General features: G+C 37.3%; 1 protein-coding gene across 8 annotated transcripts in view; it reads right to left on the minus strand.

Annotated features, from left to right (window-relative positions):
• OSBPL1A (oxysterol binding protein like 1A) overlaps positions 1-15453 on the minus strand; it is a 114218-nt gene that overhangs the window by 12881 nt on the left and 85884 nt on the right. For all 8 annotated transcript variants that reach the window (XM_070629827.1, XM_008533035.2, XM_008533034.2 and 5 more), the window contains 2 exons: positions 1890-2024; positions 756-853 (listed from right to left, as the gene is read on the minus strand). In XM_070629827.1, coding sequence (XP_070485928.1) covers positions 756-853; positions 1890-2006 — 215 coding nt within the window. In that variant the 5' untranslated portion in view covers positions 2007-2024. The remainder of the gene's footprint in view (positions 1-755; positions 854-1889; positions 2025-15453) is intronic.

The following is a 15453-nucleotide window of genomic DNA, read 5'->3' on the forward strand; positions in this document are numbered from 1 at the left end:
AGGTTTGACAAAGTAAATAATTCTTTGTTATCATCCTGATAAAAGAACAACTCAACATATGAGAAACTGTACAAACATAACCCAAACTACTAAATCCAATGTTATTATAATTCTAGCTACTTGAACATTAAAATAAAGAACACCCACATGAATTTGGCTGATTTATACCAACCGGTAATATTAGCCACATAAATTTAAAAATTATCATTCCATTTGTATTAAGATAGAGAATCTAGTGTGTCCACTTCCAAACATCTACAGAATAAATGAGATCAAAACTTGTACAGAGAAGAAGAGAAAGATTCAGAAAAAATAAAGCCACATGAATTCCCCAATTGTACGTAAACAAGAAGCAGGCTACAACAGGCAAAGAGAACTGCACTTGTAGATGCCTGCACTGCCTTTATGCCAACAGTATAAATTTATGCTAACACATTTCATACGGTTCTAAGTCCCAATAATGTCTTACAATCTACATAAGGAGAACAGGACAGTCATAAATCCCATATGATCAGGAATACTGAAATCCTCGTAATTACTTTTTATAATGGTACATTTTCTGTATGTTTCAATATTTTTGACATAGTCTCTAAAATAAGTATTATAGAAACAAACATCAAATAGGTTAACTTGCTCCAGTTATAGAAAATTGTTGGTGGTGATGCTCAAAATATATATATTTTTCTCTTCATTTTAAAGGCTATATAAATCATGCAAGTTCAACTAACAATCTGGAATATAGTGAAATATCTTACCGAACTAATTCGTAAGTCTCTCCTAGAAGGGGGTTGAAAGGCTTTCCAGTGCGTTCCCACTGAGAAGCAACCGCCGATACAGCGAATGCAGCTACACACTGTGGGACAAAGCATTAGAAGTTAAAAATAGCCTTGCTTGCTCCTCATTCTCTCAGGAACTGAAATTCTGCTGAAGACTCTAATTTACAAAATTATTTTGAGGACTGATTACTTTTTAAATAGGTCTATTAAATTATGACTTTGGATTTTTAATATGGCTCTAGCAACTTTATATGCAAATATGGATATTCAGAATGAAAATTACTCTGAGTCTCTTCCTCTAGTGTCATTCTCACCATGGTTTTTACAACATTCTAAAGAGTGCTACAAATTCTCTCAAGGACTTTAAAAAACCTCTCAAACACAAAATTACTTCTAATTCCTTTAAAATTTCTAAAACGTACAACATTTTTAGGATGGGGAGAAGAGAAAAAACTAAAACTGGTATCAAGTCCAATGAGACTGGGAAAAGCTGATTTATATAAATGAAAAAAACAGGAAGATTCCCTTTAGAATGCTCTTGCTTTGTCTGAAGGAGAACAATGTATCTATTATACTCTGCCTGTATCTAGTCCATCCAAATACATCACATAAACATCTTCTATTCAAAAGAAAATGAAAAAGTGCAATTCCTTGTTGTCTTTTGTTTTAACCTATGGCAGTGTTTGTATATTCAAATATACACACATAAGCATAAACATATTTATGTGTGTATGTGTGTGTTCATTTCTTTTTGGAAACACCCTGAGCAAGTCTGAAAGGAGAAAGGATGGATTTTTTCCCTCTAACACAATGCTGCTTTCTAAAATGAAGACTCAGAAACAGCTCACCAATATCTAGGTTTGATTATGGCCCACCTCCTGCTTCTCTTGCCATTTCCGTTGGTCTTTGTACTATGGCAGAACTCTGACGAGAGGGTGGCAGGGGGAAGGAATGCAGAGGACATTCCAAACATGCCAAGTTTCAATAACATTTCCCAACCTCATATTAGACATAACACTAATTCTGTGTAGGTGTGTTTGGGGTGGGAGGTGGGAGTGGTAGCAGAGAAGTCTCTAAGACTCAAACCTCTTTCAGGGCTTGCTTGACACATACCTGCATCCTTTCCACAGGATCAGAAAATGAACTGGCCTTGTGGATGAGGTATGTATGCTCCATATATTCAGTGAGTCGCTGTAGGAAGCTCAAAGGCTCATTAAATATAACTGGCATTGTGATCTTGGATAGTTCCTATTTAACGAGAAAATGGAAACTGTGATATCCAATATAGACAGAAAACGTATCTGCTGCTATGTGTACATAACTGGTTCCGGGAAAGGAAGTAACAGAAAATAAGAACCCATGAAATTTAACTACTTTCGATTCAATTTCACAAATCTTTCCATAGCACCTAACAATATGAAGTATATTGTTCTAGGTCTTGAAGTAAATACCAAGGCTACCCAAATATCCTCCTTGGCTTCAAGCAGCTTACAATCTAGCGGTGAGCATGAGATGATGACTATTAATAAGTTTGCCTTAGACCAGAATTAGAAAACAGGATATAAAGGTGATGAGGACACAAAAAGCAAAAATCTTCACAGTGGGCTAAGGATCAATCACATATATCACTTTTGTGAATAATTTTCCAAAAGAAATTTCAGACTGTTTTTAACTGATAACATTGAGGTTTTCTGAGCATACCAATCTACTATAAATTGTGGACTAGGGCATTAGAAAGCTATTGTGTATTTCACAGAATAGGTTTTAAATTGTTTGCCAGAGTGACACAATCACAGTAGACTTCCAAAAATAATTTAATGATGGGGCAGGGGCCTCTGGCCTGAGTTGCAACCTTTTCACTCTGTCTACCACATGCTGTCAGCAAAGAACAGCATGAGGCCCTTGAAAAATTTCATTAGGTAACAAACTTATATTTGTATTCTCTGGAACGTTCTGATCATCTTCCCAACTTTCTACCTACCATTATCTACCTTTCCCTTGGGAATCAGGTCTTTCATGAAGCCCACTGACTAAAGTCAATGGTCAGGTGAATGGTCTCAAGGTGCCATTAAGGTTGAATGCCACCTATCTTAGCTCCAACTTTTTTCCCTAAACATCCAAATTCATACCAATCTTCACAAGTAAAAATAATGTAATCTTCACAAAAGTACAACTGGTGTGCATTAAAAAAAATAAGCTCATTCATTACCATAAAATATTGCAGAACACAAACAGACATAGAGCAGCTCAATCTAATTAAAAGAATGGTAGGTTTATTGCTGCCTCACTGAGGAGACAAGGGAGAATAGGAACTATAAAGAGACAAAGAAAAGAAGCCTCAACTACATATACCCGAAGATCTCATTAAATCCAAAAATTCACTAATGGGGCCAAGTCAAGAAAATAGAACTACCAAAACTTGTCTTAAATGAGATGTCCCAGGCTCTCTTTCTTCTACCTAGAAGCATCTTCATTGGATTTTTTCTTTTTTAAAAAAACTAATAGAGGAATATATAACTCTCAGTATAAAATTTAATAATACAGAAGTAAAAACATGAAAATGCTCCTCTCCCCAGAGGCAAAGCACCATCAGCATTTTGGGATACATTGCTGTGTATTTCTACCAAGTGTGTATACACATATATCTTATTGTTGTTGTTTCTTTTAAACACATGGGATCCAATCTATGTATTGACCCATGACTTGCTTTTTCCATTTTTACTCTTCTCTGGTGGTCTTATGCACATATAAGGTACACCAATGAGTCTGTCAAGTTCTTTGTAATCACTGGATGGTGTAATGGTAATACCACAGAACCGGACTGCATTCCACTGCTGGCTTTCTCATTTGCTAGCTGTGTGACTATGGCCAAGTTAAACTCTGCCAGTTTCCTCATCAATAACATGGCACTACAGTAGTATCTACCACAAGGCATCGTTATAAGACTAATATTTGCAAAACACTTAGACCAGTTCTGGGCATATTAGTAAATGCTATAAGTGTTTGTTAAATTAAAAAAAAAAGTCTATATATAGATAGACCATGCACTATTTAATCATATATCTTTTAAAACATGGGTAAATATGGCTTTAAAGTAGATTTCTCTAAGTGGAATTCCTGAGTCAAAGGTACAGTCATTTAAAATTTTCACAGCTGCTACCAACTAAACGTCTTCCAAAAAGGCTTTACCAATTTGTATTCCCACCAGTACTGCATGAGAGTCAGATCTTTTAACATCAAAGGGAGCGGCACTCCTTCCAATCTTCATTTAGATGTGTACACACTCTTTCCTTACATAAATATTTAATTGAAGAATACTCTAAAATTATAATGGTGATGGGTAAATCACTTATAACTCTCGCATGAAACTAAAAAACAAAAGTATCCAAAATGACTGTAACAACAATACTTTCTTAACAGACATACAATGAAAAAAGATGTAAATTGTGACACCAAAAACATAAAATGGGGGGGAGTATAAAAACACAGAGCTTTTGTATGCATTTAAAGTTAAGCTGTTATCAGCTTAAAATACACTGTTGTAAATAGAAGATGTTTTAAGTCTTATAAAACAAAAGCAAAAACCTATAGTAGATACATAAAGAGAAAGGTATCAAGCACACTACTACAGAAAATCATAAATCACAAAGGAAGAAAGTAAGAGAGGAACAAAGGAACCAATGAATTGCAAAACAAAAGCAAATAACTTAAAAAATGTCAATAGTAAGTCCTCACTTATCAGTAATTATTTAAATGTAAACGAACTAAATTCTCCAATCAAAAGACATGGAGTGGCTGAACAGAGTGAAAAAACAAGACCCAAGTATATGCTGCCTATAAGAAACTCACTTCAGCTTTAAGGACACACATAGACTGAAAGTGAAAGAATGGGAAAAGGTATTTCAAGCAAATGGAAACCAAAAGCAAGCAGGAGTAGCTATACTTACATCAGACAAAACGGACTTTAAGCCAAAGACCGTAACAAGACACAAGAGGGTCATCATGTAATGATAAAGGGATCAATTCATCAGAAGATATAACAATTATAAATATTTATGCACCCAACACAGGAGCATCTAAATATACAGAGCAAGTATTAACAAATCTGAAGGGAGAAGTAGACAGCAATACAATAATAGTAGGGGACCTCAATACCCTACTTTCAACAATGGATAGATCACCTAGACAGAAAATCAGTAAGAAAACATGAGACTTAAAGGACACATTAGACTAGACAGACCCACGAGACATATACAGAACATCCCATCCAATAGCAGCAGAATACACACATTCTTCTCAAGTGCACATGGAACATTCTCCAGGATAGATCATAATTTAGGTCACAAAACAAGTCTTAATTTAAGAAGACTGAAACTGGGGCCGGCCCTGTGGCTGAGTGGTTAAGTTTGCACGCTCCGCTTCGGCAGCCCAGGGTTTCACCGGTTCGAATCCTGGGTGTGGACATGGCACCACTCATCAAGCCATGCTGAGGCAGCATCCCACATGCCACAACTAGAAGGACCCACAACTAAAAAATACACAACTATGTACTGGGGGGCTTTGGGGAGAAAAAGAAAAAAATAAAATCTTTAAAAAAAAAAAAGAAGACTGAAACCATATCAAGCATCTTTTCCAACCAAAATGATATGAAATTAGAATAAATTATAAGAAAACTGGAAAATTCACAATACGTGGAGATTAAACAACATGCTACTGAACAACCAACAGGTAAAAGAAGAAATCAAAATAACAATCAAAAACTATCGTGAGACAAGAGAAAATGGAAATATACCAAAACTTATGGGATGCAGCAAAAGCAGTTCCAAGAGGACGTTCACAGCAATAAATACCTACATTAAGAAACAAGAAAGGGGGCTGGCCCCGTGGCCGAGTGGTTAAGTTCGCGCGCTCCGCTGCAGGCGGCCCAGTGTTTCGTCAGTTCGAATCCTGGGCGCGGACATGGCACTGCTCATTAGACCACGCTGAGGCAGCGTCCCACATGCCACAACTGGAAAAACCCACAACGAAGAATACACAACTATGTACCGGGGGGCTTTGGGGAGAAAAAGGAAAAAATAAAAATCTTTAAAAAAAAAAAGAAACAAGAAAGATCTCAAATAAACAGCCTAAGTTTACACCTCAACAAAATAAAAGAACAAACTAAACCCAAAATTAGTAGAAGGAAGGAAATAACAAAGCTCAGAGTAGAAATAAATGAAATAGAGACTAAAAAGACAACAGAAAAGATCAATGAAACTAAGCGCTGGTTTTCTGAAAAGATAAACACATCAGAAAAACCTTCAGCTAGACTCACCAAGGAAAAAAGAGCAAGATGGCTCAAATAAATAAAATTATAAACGAAAGAGGAAGCTTTACAACTGAGACCACATGAGTACAAAGGATCATAAGAGACTACTATGAATAATTACATGCCAACAAATTGGACAACCTAGAAGAAACAGATGAATTCCTAGAAATATACAACCTACCAAGACTGGATCATGAAGAAGTAGAAAGTGTGAATGGACCAGTTACTAGTAAGGAAATTGAAGCAGTAGTAAAAAATCTCCCAACAAACAAAAGTCCAAGATCAGATGACTTCACTGGTGAATTCTGCCAGACATTTAAAGAACAATTAATACCTATCTTCCTCAAAATCTTCCAAAAAACAGAAAAGGAAGGAACACTTCCAAATTTATTTTACTAGGCCAGCATTACCCTAATACCAAAATCAGACAAGGATACCACAAGAAAAGAAAATTATAGGCCAATATCCCTGATGAACATAGTTGCAAAAATCCTCAACAAAATATTGGCAAACCAATTCAACAGTACATTAAAAGGATCATAAACCATGATCAAGCGGGATTTATTCCAGGGATGGAAGGATGGTTCAACACTCACAAATCAATCAATGTGATACACCACATTAACAAATGAAGGATAAAAAATCGTAAGATCATCTCAATAGATGCAGAAAAAGCATTGGACAAAATTTAACATCTTTTCAAGATAAAAACTTTCAACAAACTGCATATAGAGGGAATGTACCTCAACATAATAAAAGCCAAATATGACAAGCCCACAGCTAACATACTCAATGGTGAAAAGTTGAAAGCAATTCCTCTAAGATCCAGAACACGACAAGCCCCACTCTCACCAATTTTATTCAACATAGTATGGAAGTTCTTGCCGAACTAGTTAGGCAAGAAAAATAAATAAAAGGCATCCAAATCAGAAAGAAAGAAGTATAATTGTCTCTATTTGCAGATGACATGATATTTTATGTATATATATATAGAGAGAGAGAGAGAGAGAGAGAGAAAACTCTAAAGACTAAACCAAAACACTGTTTGAACTAAATTCAGTAAAGTTGCAGGATACAAAAATCAATATATAAAAATCAGTTGCGGGGCCAGCCCTGTGGCCAAGTGGTTAAGTTCACATGCTCCACTGCAGTGGCCCAGGGTTTCACTGGTTTGGATCCCGGGTGCAGACATGGCACGACTCATCAAGCCAGGCTGAGGCAGCATCCCACATGCCACAACTAGAAGGACCCACAACTAAAAAATATACAACTATGTACGGGGGGGGCTTTGGGGAGAAAACGGAAAAATAAAATCTTAAAAAAAAAATCAGTTGCATTTCTATACACCAACAACAAACTCAGAAAGAGAAATTAAGAAAACAATCCTATTTACAATAGCATCAACAAGAATAAAATACTTATGGCTAAATTTAACCAAGGAGGTGAAAGATCTAAACACTAAAAACTATGAGATATTAGTGAAAGAAACTGCAAAAGACAGAAATATATGGAAAGATATTCTGTGCTCATGAATTGGAAAAATTAACATTATTAAAATGTCCATACTACCCAAAGCAATCTACAGATTCAATGCAATCCCTATCAAAATACCAATGGCATTTTTGACTAGAAAAAACACTCCTAAAATTTGTACGGAATCACAAAAGAGTGCAAGTAACTAAGCAATCTGGAGAAAAAAGAACAAAGTTGTAGGTGTCGTGCTCCCTGATTTCATACTATATTACAACGCTACAGCAGTCAAAACACTATAGTATTGGCATAAGAAGACACATAGATGAATGAAATACAATAGAGAGCACAGAAAGAAACCTGTGGATAAATGGTCAATAGATTTTTCTGCATGTATGAGGCAGATTTGCCCTGAGCTAATACCTGTGCCAATCTTCCTCTATTTTGTATGTGGGTCACCACCACAGCACAGCTGCCAAGAAGTGGTGTAGGTCCATACTCAGGAACTGAACTTGGGCCACCAAAGTGGAGTGCACTGAACTTCACCACTAGGCCATGGGGCTGGCCCAATCAATTGATTTTTGACAAAGGAACAAATAATATACAATGGGGAAAAGATAGTCTCTTCAATAAATAGTGCTAGGAAAACTGGACAGCCATATGCAAAAGAACGAAACTGGACCCCTACCTTATAGCATACACAAAAATCAACTCAAAGTGGATTTAAAGACTTTAATGTAAGAATTGAAACTATAAAACTACTAGAAGAAAACACAGTGGGTAAGATGCTTGACATTGGTCTTGCTGATGATTTTTTAGATTTGAGACCAAAAGCAAAGGCAATAAAAGCAAAAGTAAACAAGTGAGACTACATCAAACAAAAAGCTTCTGCACAGCAAAGGAAACCATCAACAAAGTGAAACAATATTTGCAAATCATATATTTGATAAAAGGTTAATATTCAAAAAAATAAAGAACTCACACAACTCGACAGCAGAAAAACAAACAATCTGATTAAAAAATGGGGAGAGGAACTGAATAGACATTTTCCCAAAGACAATATATATAGAGGTACATGAAAAGGTGCTCAACATCACTAATTATCAGGGAAATGCAAATCAAAACCACAATGAGGTATCACCTCACACCTGTTAGGATAGCTTTTCTCAAAAAGACAAGAGATAAATGCTGGCAAGGATGTGGAGAAAAGGGAACCCTTGTGCACTATTAGTGGGAATGTAAATTGGTACAGCCACTATGGAAAACAGTATAGACGTTTCTCAAGAAATTAAAAATACAACTACCAAATGATCCAGTAACCCCAGTTTCAGGTATATCCAAAGGAAATGAAACCGTTACCTCAAGAGATACTTGTACTCTCATGTTCACTGCAGTATTTTTCACAATAGCCAAGGTACGGAAACAACTTAAGTGTCCATCAATGGAGAGATGGATCAAGAAAATGTCATATATACATATATACACACATACATACAGTGGAATATTATTTGGTCTTAAAAAAAAAAGCAAATCCTGCCACTTGTGACAATATGAATGAAAGTGGAGGGCATTATGCTAAGCGAAATAAGCTTAGGAAGACAAATACTTCATGGTATCACTTATATGTGGAGCCTTAAAAAATAGTCAAACTCATAGAAACAGAGTAGAAAGGTGGTTGCCAGGGGCTGAGGGGTGGGGAAAACAGGGAGGGTTTGGTAAAATGGTACAAACTTTCAGTTGTGAGATGAATAAGGTCTGGGGATCTAATGTATAATCTGGTGACTACAGTTGACAACACTGTATTGTATAGCTGAAATTTGTTGAGAGTAGAACTTAAATGTTCTCACCAAAAAGAAAAGAAAAATATGTGAAGTGATGGATATGCTAATTAACTTGATCAGGGGAATCCCTTCACCATGTATACATATCTCCAATCATTTTGATGTATACTTTAAATATCTTATAATTTTGTCAATTATACCTCGAAAAAAAAACCCCAAACAAAACAACCAAGCAATCTTGTGGTATGGAATATGCATGTAGAGATAAAACTATTTCAGAGTGTTTTTTAAAAAAAATTTGACTGAGCACCTGGTAGGTGCCAGGCACTGTCTTATGCACTGGATTAAAAACCTTGTTACAGGCGCTCCTGACCTGGAATGCCTTGCTCTCTTAACTCTTGTACTTCCTACCCTTAATTCAAGGCCCAGTTCAAGTCTCTCCTCCTCAACTATTCTAGCACTCACTGATTTCTCACCTCTTCCAACTCTTGGAGTACCAGAAGCTCCTGCTCACCAGTTAGCGTTTCATCATGTATTAGATGATATTACCTGCTGTTATGTCATGGGTGCTAACCAGCTTATCTTGCTAACCATACAGTAATATAATTCCCAGAGGGAGGGATAATATTTCGTACTCCACCTGTATCCTCATCATCTCAGGGAAGAAGAGCACATTGCAGGTGGCCCCTGCCCCACAGGCTCCTATATATTCGCACTGCCCCCTGAGTTTCTTCCTCTTTGGACATTTAGCACAACCTACTGCATTTTCCCACCTCCTTCACTGGAATACAAGCTCCTTGAAGTCAAAACCGTCTTGTTTAATGACGTGCAACAGTTCACATGGCGAAATGTCAAGTAAAACAGTAGGCTACAAAGCGACATGTTAAAAAATACTCTAATTTTGTAAAATATCTTTTATAGACAGGGAAACAAATATTGGAAGGTTACAGCACCAAAAGGTTAACAGTTGTTTTCTCTAGGAGTTGGTACTATAGGTAATCTTAACTGTCTTCCTTATTCCAAATTTCCTAAAACAAACATACATTGCTCTTCTAATCAGAAGTAAAACAAGAGATATTATGTCAAATCCTAACACTTTCAGCCTGGCAAAAGAAAAAAATGGGGAAACTAATAACCTTGCACCACAGAAAATGGACCACCTTACAACATATACTTTGCTTTTTCTCTTGTACATTTTATGATTAGCATAACGTAAGTGTGTAAGTGGCATGACGGAAAAAGCGGAACAAAAAAATATGCTCAGATTCGTCCAGTCCTAAGTTCTAGATAGAGTAAAGAGTTGTGGTTAAAACAATGAGTTCTGAACACAAAGTGGAATGGTGGTTGCCAGGGGCTGGGGAGGGGGGTGGGGGGGATAGTGTTTAATGGTTACAGAGTGTCGGTTCCGCAAGATGAAAAGAGTTCTGAGGGTGGATGGTGGTGATGGCAGCTCAACAATGAAAATGTACTCAGCCATGAACTGTACACTTAAAGATGGTTAAGATGGTAAACTTTATGTCATGTGTATTTTACCACAATTTTTTAAAAAGGAAAAAATAATAATGGGCTCTGAGATCAAAAACCAGTTGCCACCCATTGCTTGTGTCGCCATGAGTTCCTCACCTCTCCCCAAAGTAGGGATTTCATGACGAACCTCACAGGGCTTGTAAAGATTAGATTAATTAATTCATAGAAAACACTTACAATAGTGCCAGGCATATGCTAAGCAAGCAATAAGTGTAGCTATTATTATTACTAATAATACATCCCAGAGCTCCAGGTCCTCCAAGGTTGCATAGAGTGAGGAGGCTTCAGAGGCTGGGATACTTCACCCTGTCACCTGGGCAGCCAAGCTGTAGAAAAGCTACTTAGATGGCAGCATGGCTTATGAGTCCTGGCCCTAAAAGGTGAGGGAGTGAGGGAAGAAGCACCTGCTCCCCCTCACGCCCCAGCCAGGAGGGATCACTGTAGTCCCTGCTGCTCAGGTTCTCACTGCTGGCTGGATGTTCTATCCAATCCCCAAGACGACAGGGTGGTGACACGAGCCCTATCCCTTGACTAGTATGTGACACAAACTATGCCGTTTCCAGCTCAGCTCTCTTCCTGTTTTCTACATTTTACTCTGTTGTGCACAACAGCAGGATGAGATTTACTTTAAAGGAATTTAAAGGATTTACTCATTAAAGGAATAAAGAATTTTACCTCTAAGTTTGATTCTGGATTTTTTTTTCCTGAAAAATACTAGAAGGACTATAAAACATTCACTATGGGAATAAGAGAGGTGCTGGGGATGACAGAGCATTTTAGCTCTGCCCTAATTATGGTGGATCAGATAGGATCTTGGCCTAGGGACTTAATTTTTCATCTCTAAAGCAATGCTGTGTATGTTGGCATTTCTTCACATATATCTCTTTGGGAAAATATACAGGCAAGACGGGACAGTCAAGTGTCTACTAGCCATTGGTTGCTCAACACCACTTAGCTAGACTTTATATGAGTTAGCAACTCAATGAAAAAAAGGGTGGTGAAAAAAACTCCGGAGACCAAGGCACGAAGGACATGGTCTTACCATCAATTCAATGGGTACCTTATTTTTTACTCACTTGAAAAGCTCCTAAAATTCTAAAAGGTTCTTTAAATCCAATTTTGTAATCTAGAATAATTTAAATATCTTCCTATTTCTTTTAGTAACTCAGAATGTAAGCATTTAAGGAAATGAAATGGCACACATCTGGGCCACATAACAGGGAGGGAGTGGAAGGGGAAAAAAGACCTGAGAGAATATATACACATAATTCCAGACTGCTATTTTAAAATAAAGCAACGGACCTGCAACTTTATTGCCTCTATTAGTCTGTATTACTTTTAAATAACCTTACAATTATTTTAACTGTTAAAATCTACATATCTTCCCTGTATATGTAATGAAAAACTCAGTGACGCAAACTATATTCATTCCCTCTTGGAAATTCACAGAGACACTATTTTTACCTCCAATAAAATGAAGTTTGGTATTGGATTCTCCAGATATTGTATACAACTAATTAGCTCTGGGTATATTCCAATAATAGGAAAAGCAACAACGCACAATATGAAGGTCAAGTTTCGGGAAGAAACATTAGCTCAAATACTTTTATCACTGAGAGCTTCAGTCAGCTTGAAAAATTAAATATTTATGCCAGGCAATTCTATCTTGTGACCCAGCTAAAAGCAAAGTTTAAATTTATCCATGCAAATTAATAGCAACCGATGATGAAACTGAAGAAACTCTTAATTGCAATTGCTCATCAGCTGACAAACTGAGAAGAAAAAAAGAGGGAAGGTTGCTTCGTCAATTGAGCACTATATAAACAACCCGAAGAGAAGGCCAATTGGATCCCAACTGAAATGGAAAATATTTTATATATGTAATGTCTAGCATCATAACACCCAAATTTGCAAATATTTAAGACCTGGGTTACAGAGAGAAACTCAACTTAGGTCTTAGGCTAAGTCTGTCTGCTCGTTTGCCCAGGCAGCCAGCCTTTGGGTTCAGTCCTCACCTACGACTCAAGCATTAAGTGAGCCTCTAGGCTCTTCACTGATAGTCAAGTGTCAGCAGCAGTCTTGGCTCTGTTCCTTGGATGTGCCTTCTGCAAGATGACATTGGCACTGGATCCTTCCTCCACAACACCTCTCCCACAGCCACCAAGGATGTAAAAATTCACCCTTCCTATGTTCAAGGGCCTCGGGGGTCAACGGTCTTTCCCATCTTGTGCTACTCAGTCCCCTCCCTCTCCACAAGATGTGTACCATCTATGAGTTTAGCATTGCATGAGAGGTTCTTGTATCTGAATACCATTGACTATGCCCAAAACAGTCACACTAAGACCTCACAAGACAGTCTTCCTGGGACCACTCTGAACAAGAAGTTTGAAAAAAGCCTGCTGCCCCCACACCTTTTGCTGAGTTCACAGTTGGTTATGTCACTGTTCCTCAGCAATCAGAGACCAGCCCAGGGGAAACACAACGGCGGAATGAGGAGAGGATACACACCCAGAAATGAAGGAACTATGGAGCAGGAAAGAGGTATGTGTTTGTGCGTGAACTGAACCACACTCTGCGCACCTTGGTGCAACCAGTGGTAGTCAAGAAAGTCAAGAAAAGCTATGAGGTAAAAGATAAACAGAAAGATATTCTTTTCCTATTCTTTCTGTCTAGTAGCTGAATATTTTCAGAGTTCAGAGGCAGTTTGAGCCCTCTTGCTAGAGGCATTTAACCAAAGGTTGGACATCAGCTAGATGGGAATGTGGAAGGACAACTGAAGCAACGGCTGGAAGCTTGGACTGGATCATAGTTTTCACATTGTATTCATTCAAGGTACATGAAGGGACCTGAAGACTGTCCAGCTGGTAAGTGGGCAGGGATGCTTTAAGGGAATCGATTTCCAGATGCTCAACCTCCATATGCATTCTTACCTAAAAACTGAGAGGCCAAAGAATGTATTTGCATTGGATGTACTACTGTTCCTCTTTTCCCACTTTTCCTTTTACAACTGCACTTCTGCTACTTTTAAAAAAAAAAAAAAAGGACATATCTCACATCATCCTGAAACACAGGACAGTATTCCTGCCCTGAAGTATAAAAATCTTCAGGCCATCAAATGAAGCTGGCTTAGAAATACAGTATTGGTATCAATGAAGCCTCTTTTAATCAAGCACTACTAATCTACATGAGAGTTCCAGGACTTTCCATTCTTCAGATAAGGGAAAGACTTGACATTAAAAATGAGGTCTTCCAGCCGTTTCTCTCCATGTTAGAATGTTCTAATTTCAGATGATGGTAGAGATGCTAAATTTTGTTTAATTACTTTGCTTCTTCTGTCCCCTGTCTCTCAAGTCAGAATTTCAGAGATTTGACAAAGCTCCAAATCTTATCTAGATCTATATCTATCTTACATTTAGAGTTCAAGAATGGGACAGTCGTCACAGTGACATATACTAATATGCTCATCTAAATCCAAAAACAGCACCACACTCCTGTCAGTTGACCTGGGAGGCACCTGGCTGTGGTTGGGCCCTATGGCTATGTGGCAGGCATTCTGCATCAAATGAAGGAGTTAAATCTCTGGTTGTGAGGGAAAAATTTTAAGGCTCATGGTAAAATAAAAGCACTTCATCAAAAAAATTATATTGGCAAAAGTTTGTTTCAGTGAAAAATAGTTCAAACCCCTTCCCAATATTACAAGGCATATGTGTGTGTGTGAGAGGAAACAGTTACATGAATCAAGAGTTGAGAGCCCTGATAAAGCTTCTCCAGTACATTTCCCAGAGACTGAGACATCTGTGATTCCAATGGAAGGTAACAAGACATTCTGCAAGTTAAGTTTTGCAAATTTTTGTTTTCAATAACCTTGAAGGAGGTCCTAATCGAATTGTCAGCTTATGGACCATAAAAAATTACTTTTGATAATACAGTTATATGTCACTTAACAATGGAGATAAGTTTGGAGAAATGTGTCAATAGATGATTTCGTTGCTGTGTGAACATCAGAGTGTACTTACACAAACCTTGATGGTGTAGCCTAGTGTGTCTAGGCTATATGGTACTAATCCTATGAGACCACCGTTGAATATGCAGTCCACTGCTAACCAAAATGTTGTCATATGGCACGTGACTGTGTATTATTATCTGATTTTTGGCATATAGTTGGGAAGGGCTCACGGAACTGAATGATATTGCTAGATATTAAAAAACACAAAACTCCTACTCCCATCTGTCTATTAATGTGAGCAAGGTTTCTTAATCTTCAAATCTATTAAAAAATAAGCATATAATTGTTACTGAAAATCCTGCCTCATTCTAGCAAGAGGGTGACATTCATTCTCAGATATCTATACTCAATTGAAAAAAATCCATTTCACTAATAAGATTTTACCTTTTATGTTAATATTTTCACAAATTTTGTAATGTCTGTTATTTTTATCACTCATATACTAATATTTGTAAGAATAACTTGATGGAAAGAAACTTTTGGAACTAAAGTCTTATGGTCATAGGATATAAAGTTTAATTTTTATAGGTATATTTTGTGATAGTAAAGTATGGTAGAGGAACCAATAAGAGACCTTAAAGATTA

This window comes from Equus przewalskii, chromosome 7 (genome assembly GCF_037783145.1).
Source record: "Equus przewalskii isolate Varuska chromosome 7, EquPr2, whole genome shotgun sequence".
NCBI lineage: Eukaryota > Metazoa > Chordata > Mammalia > Perissodactyla > Equidae > Equus > Equus przewalskii.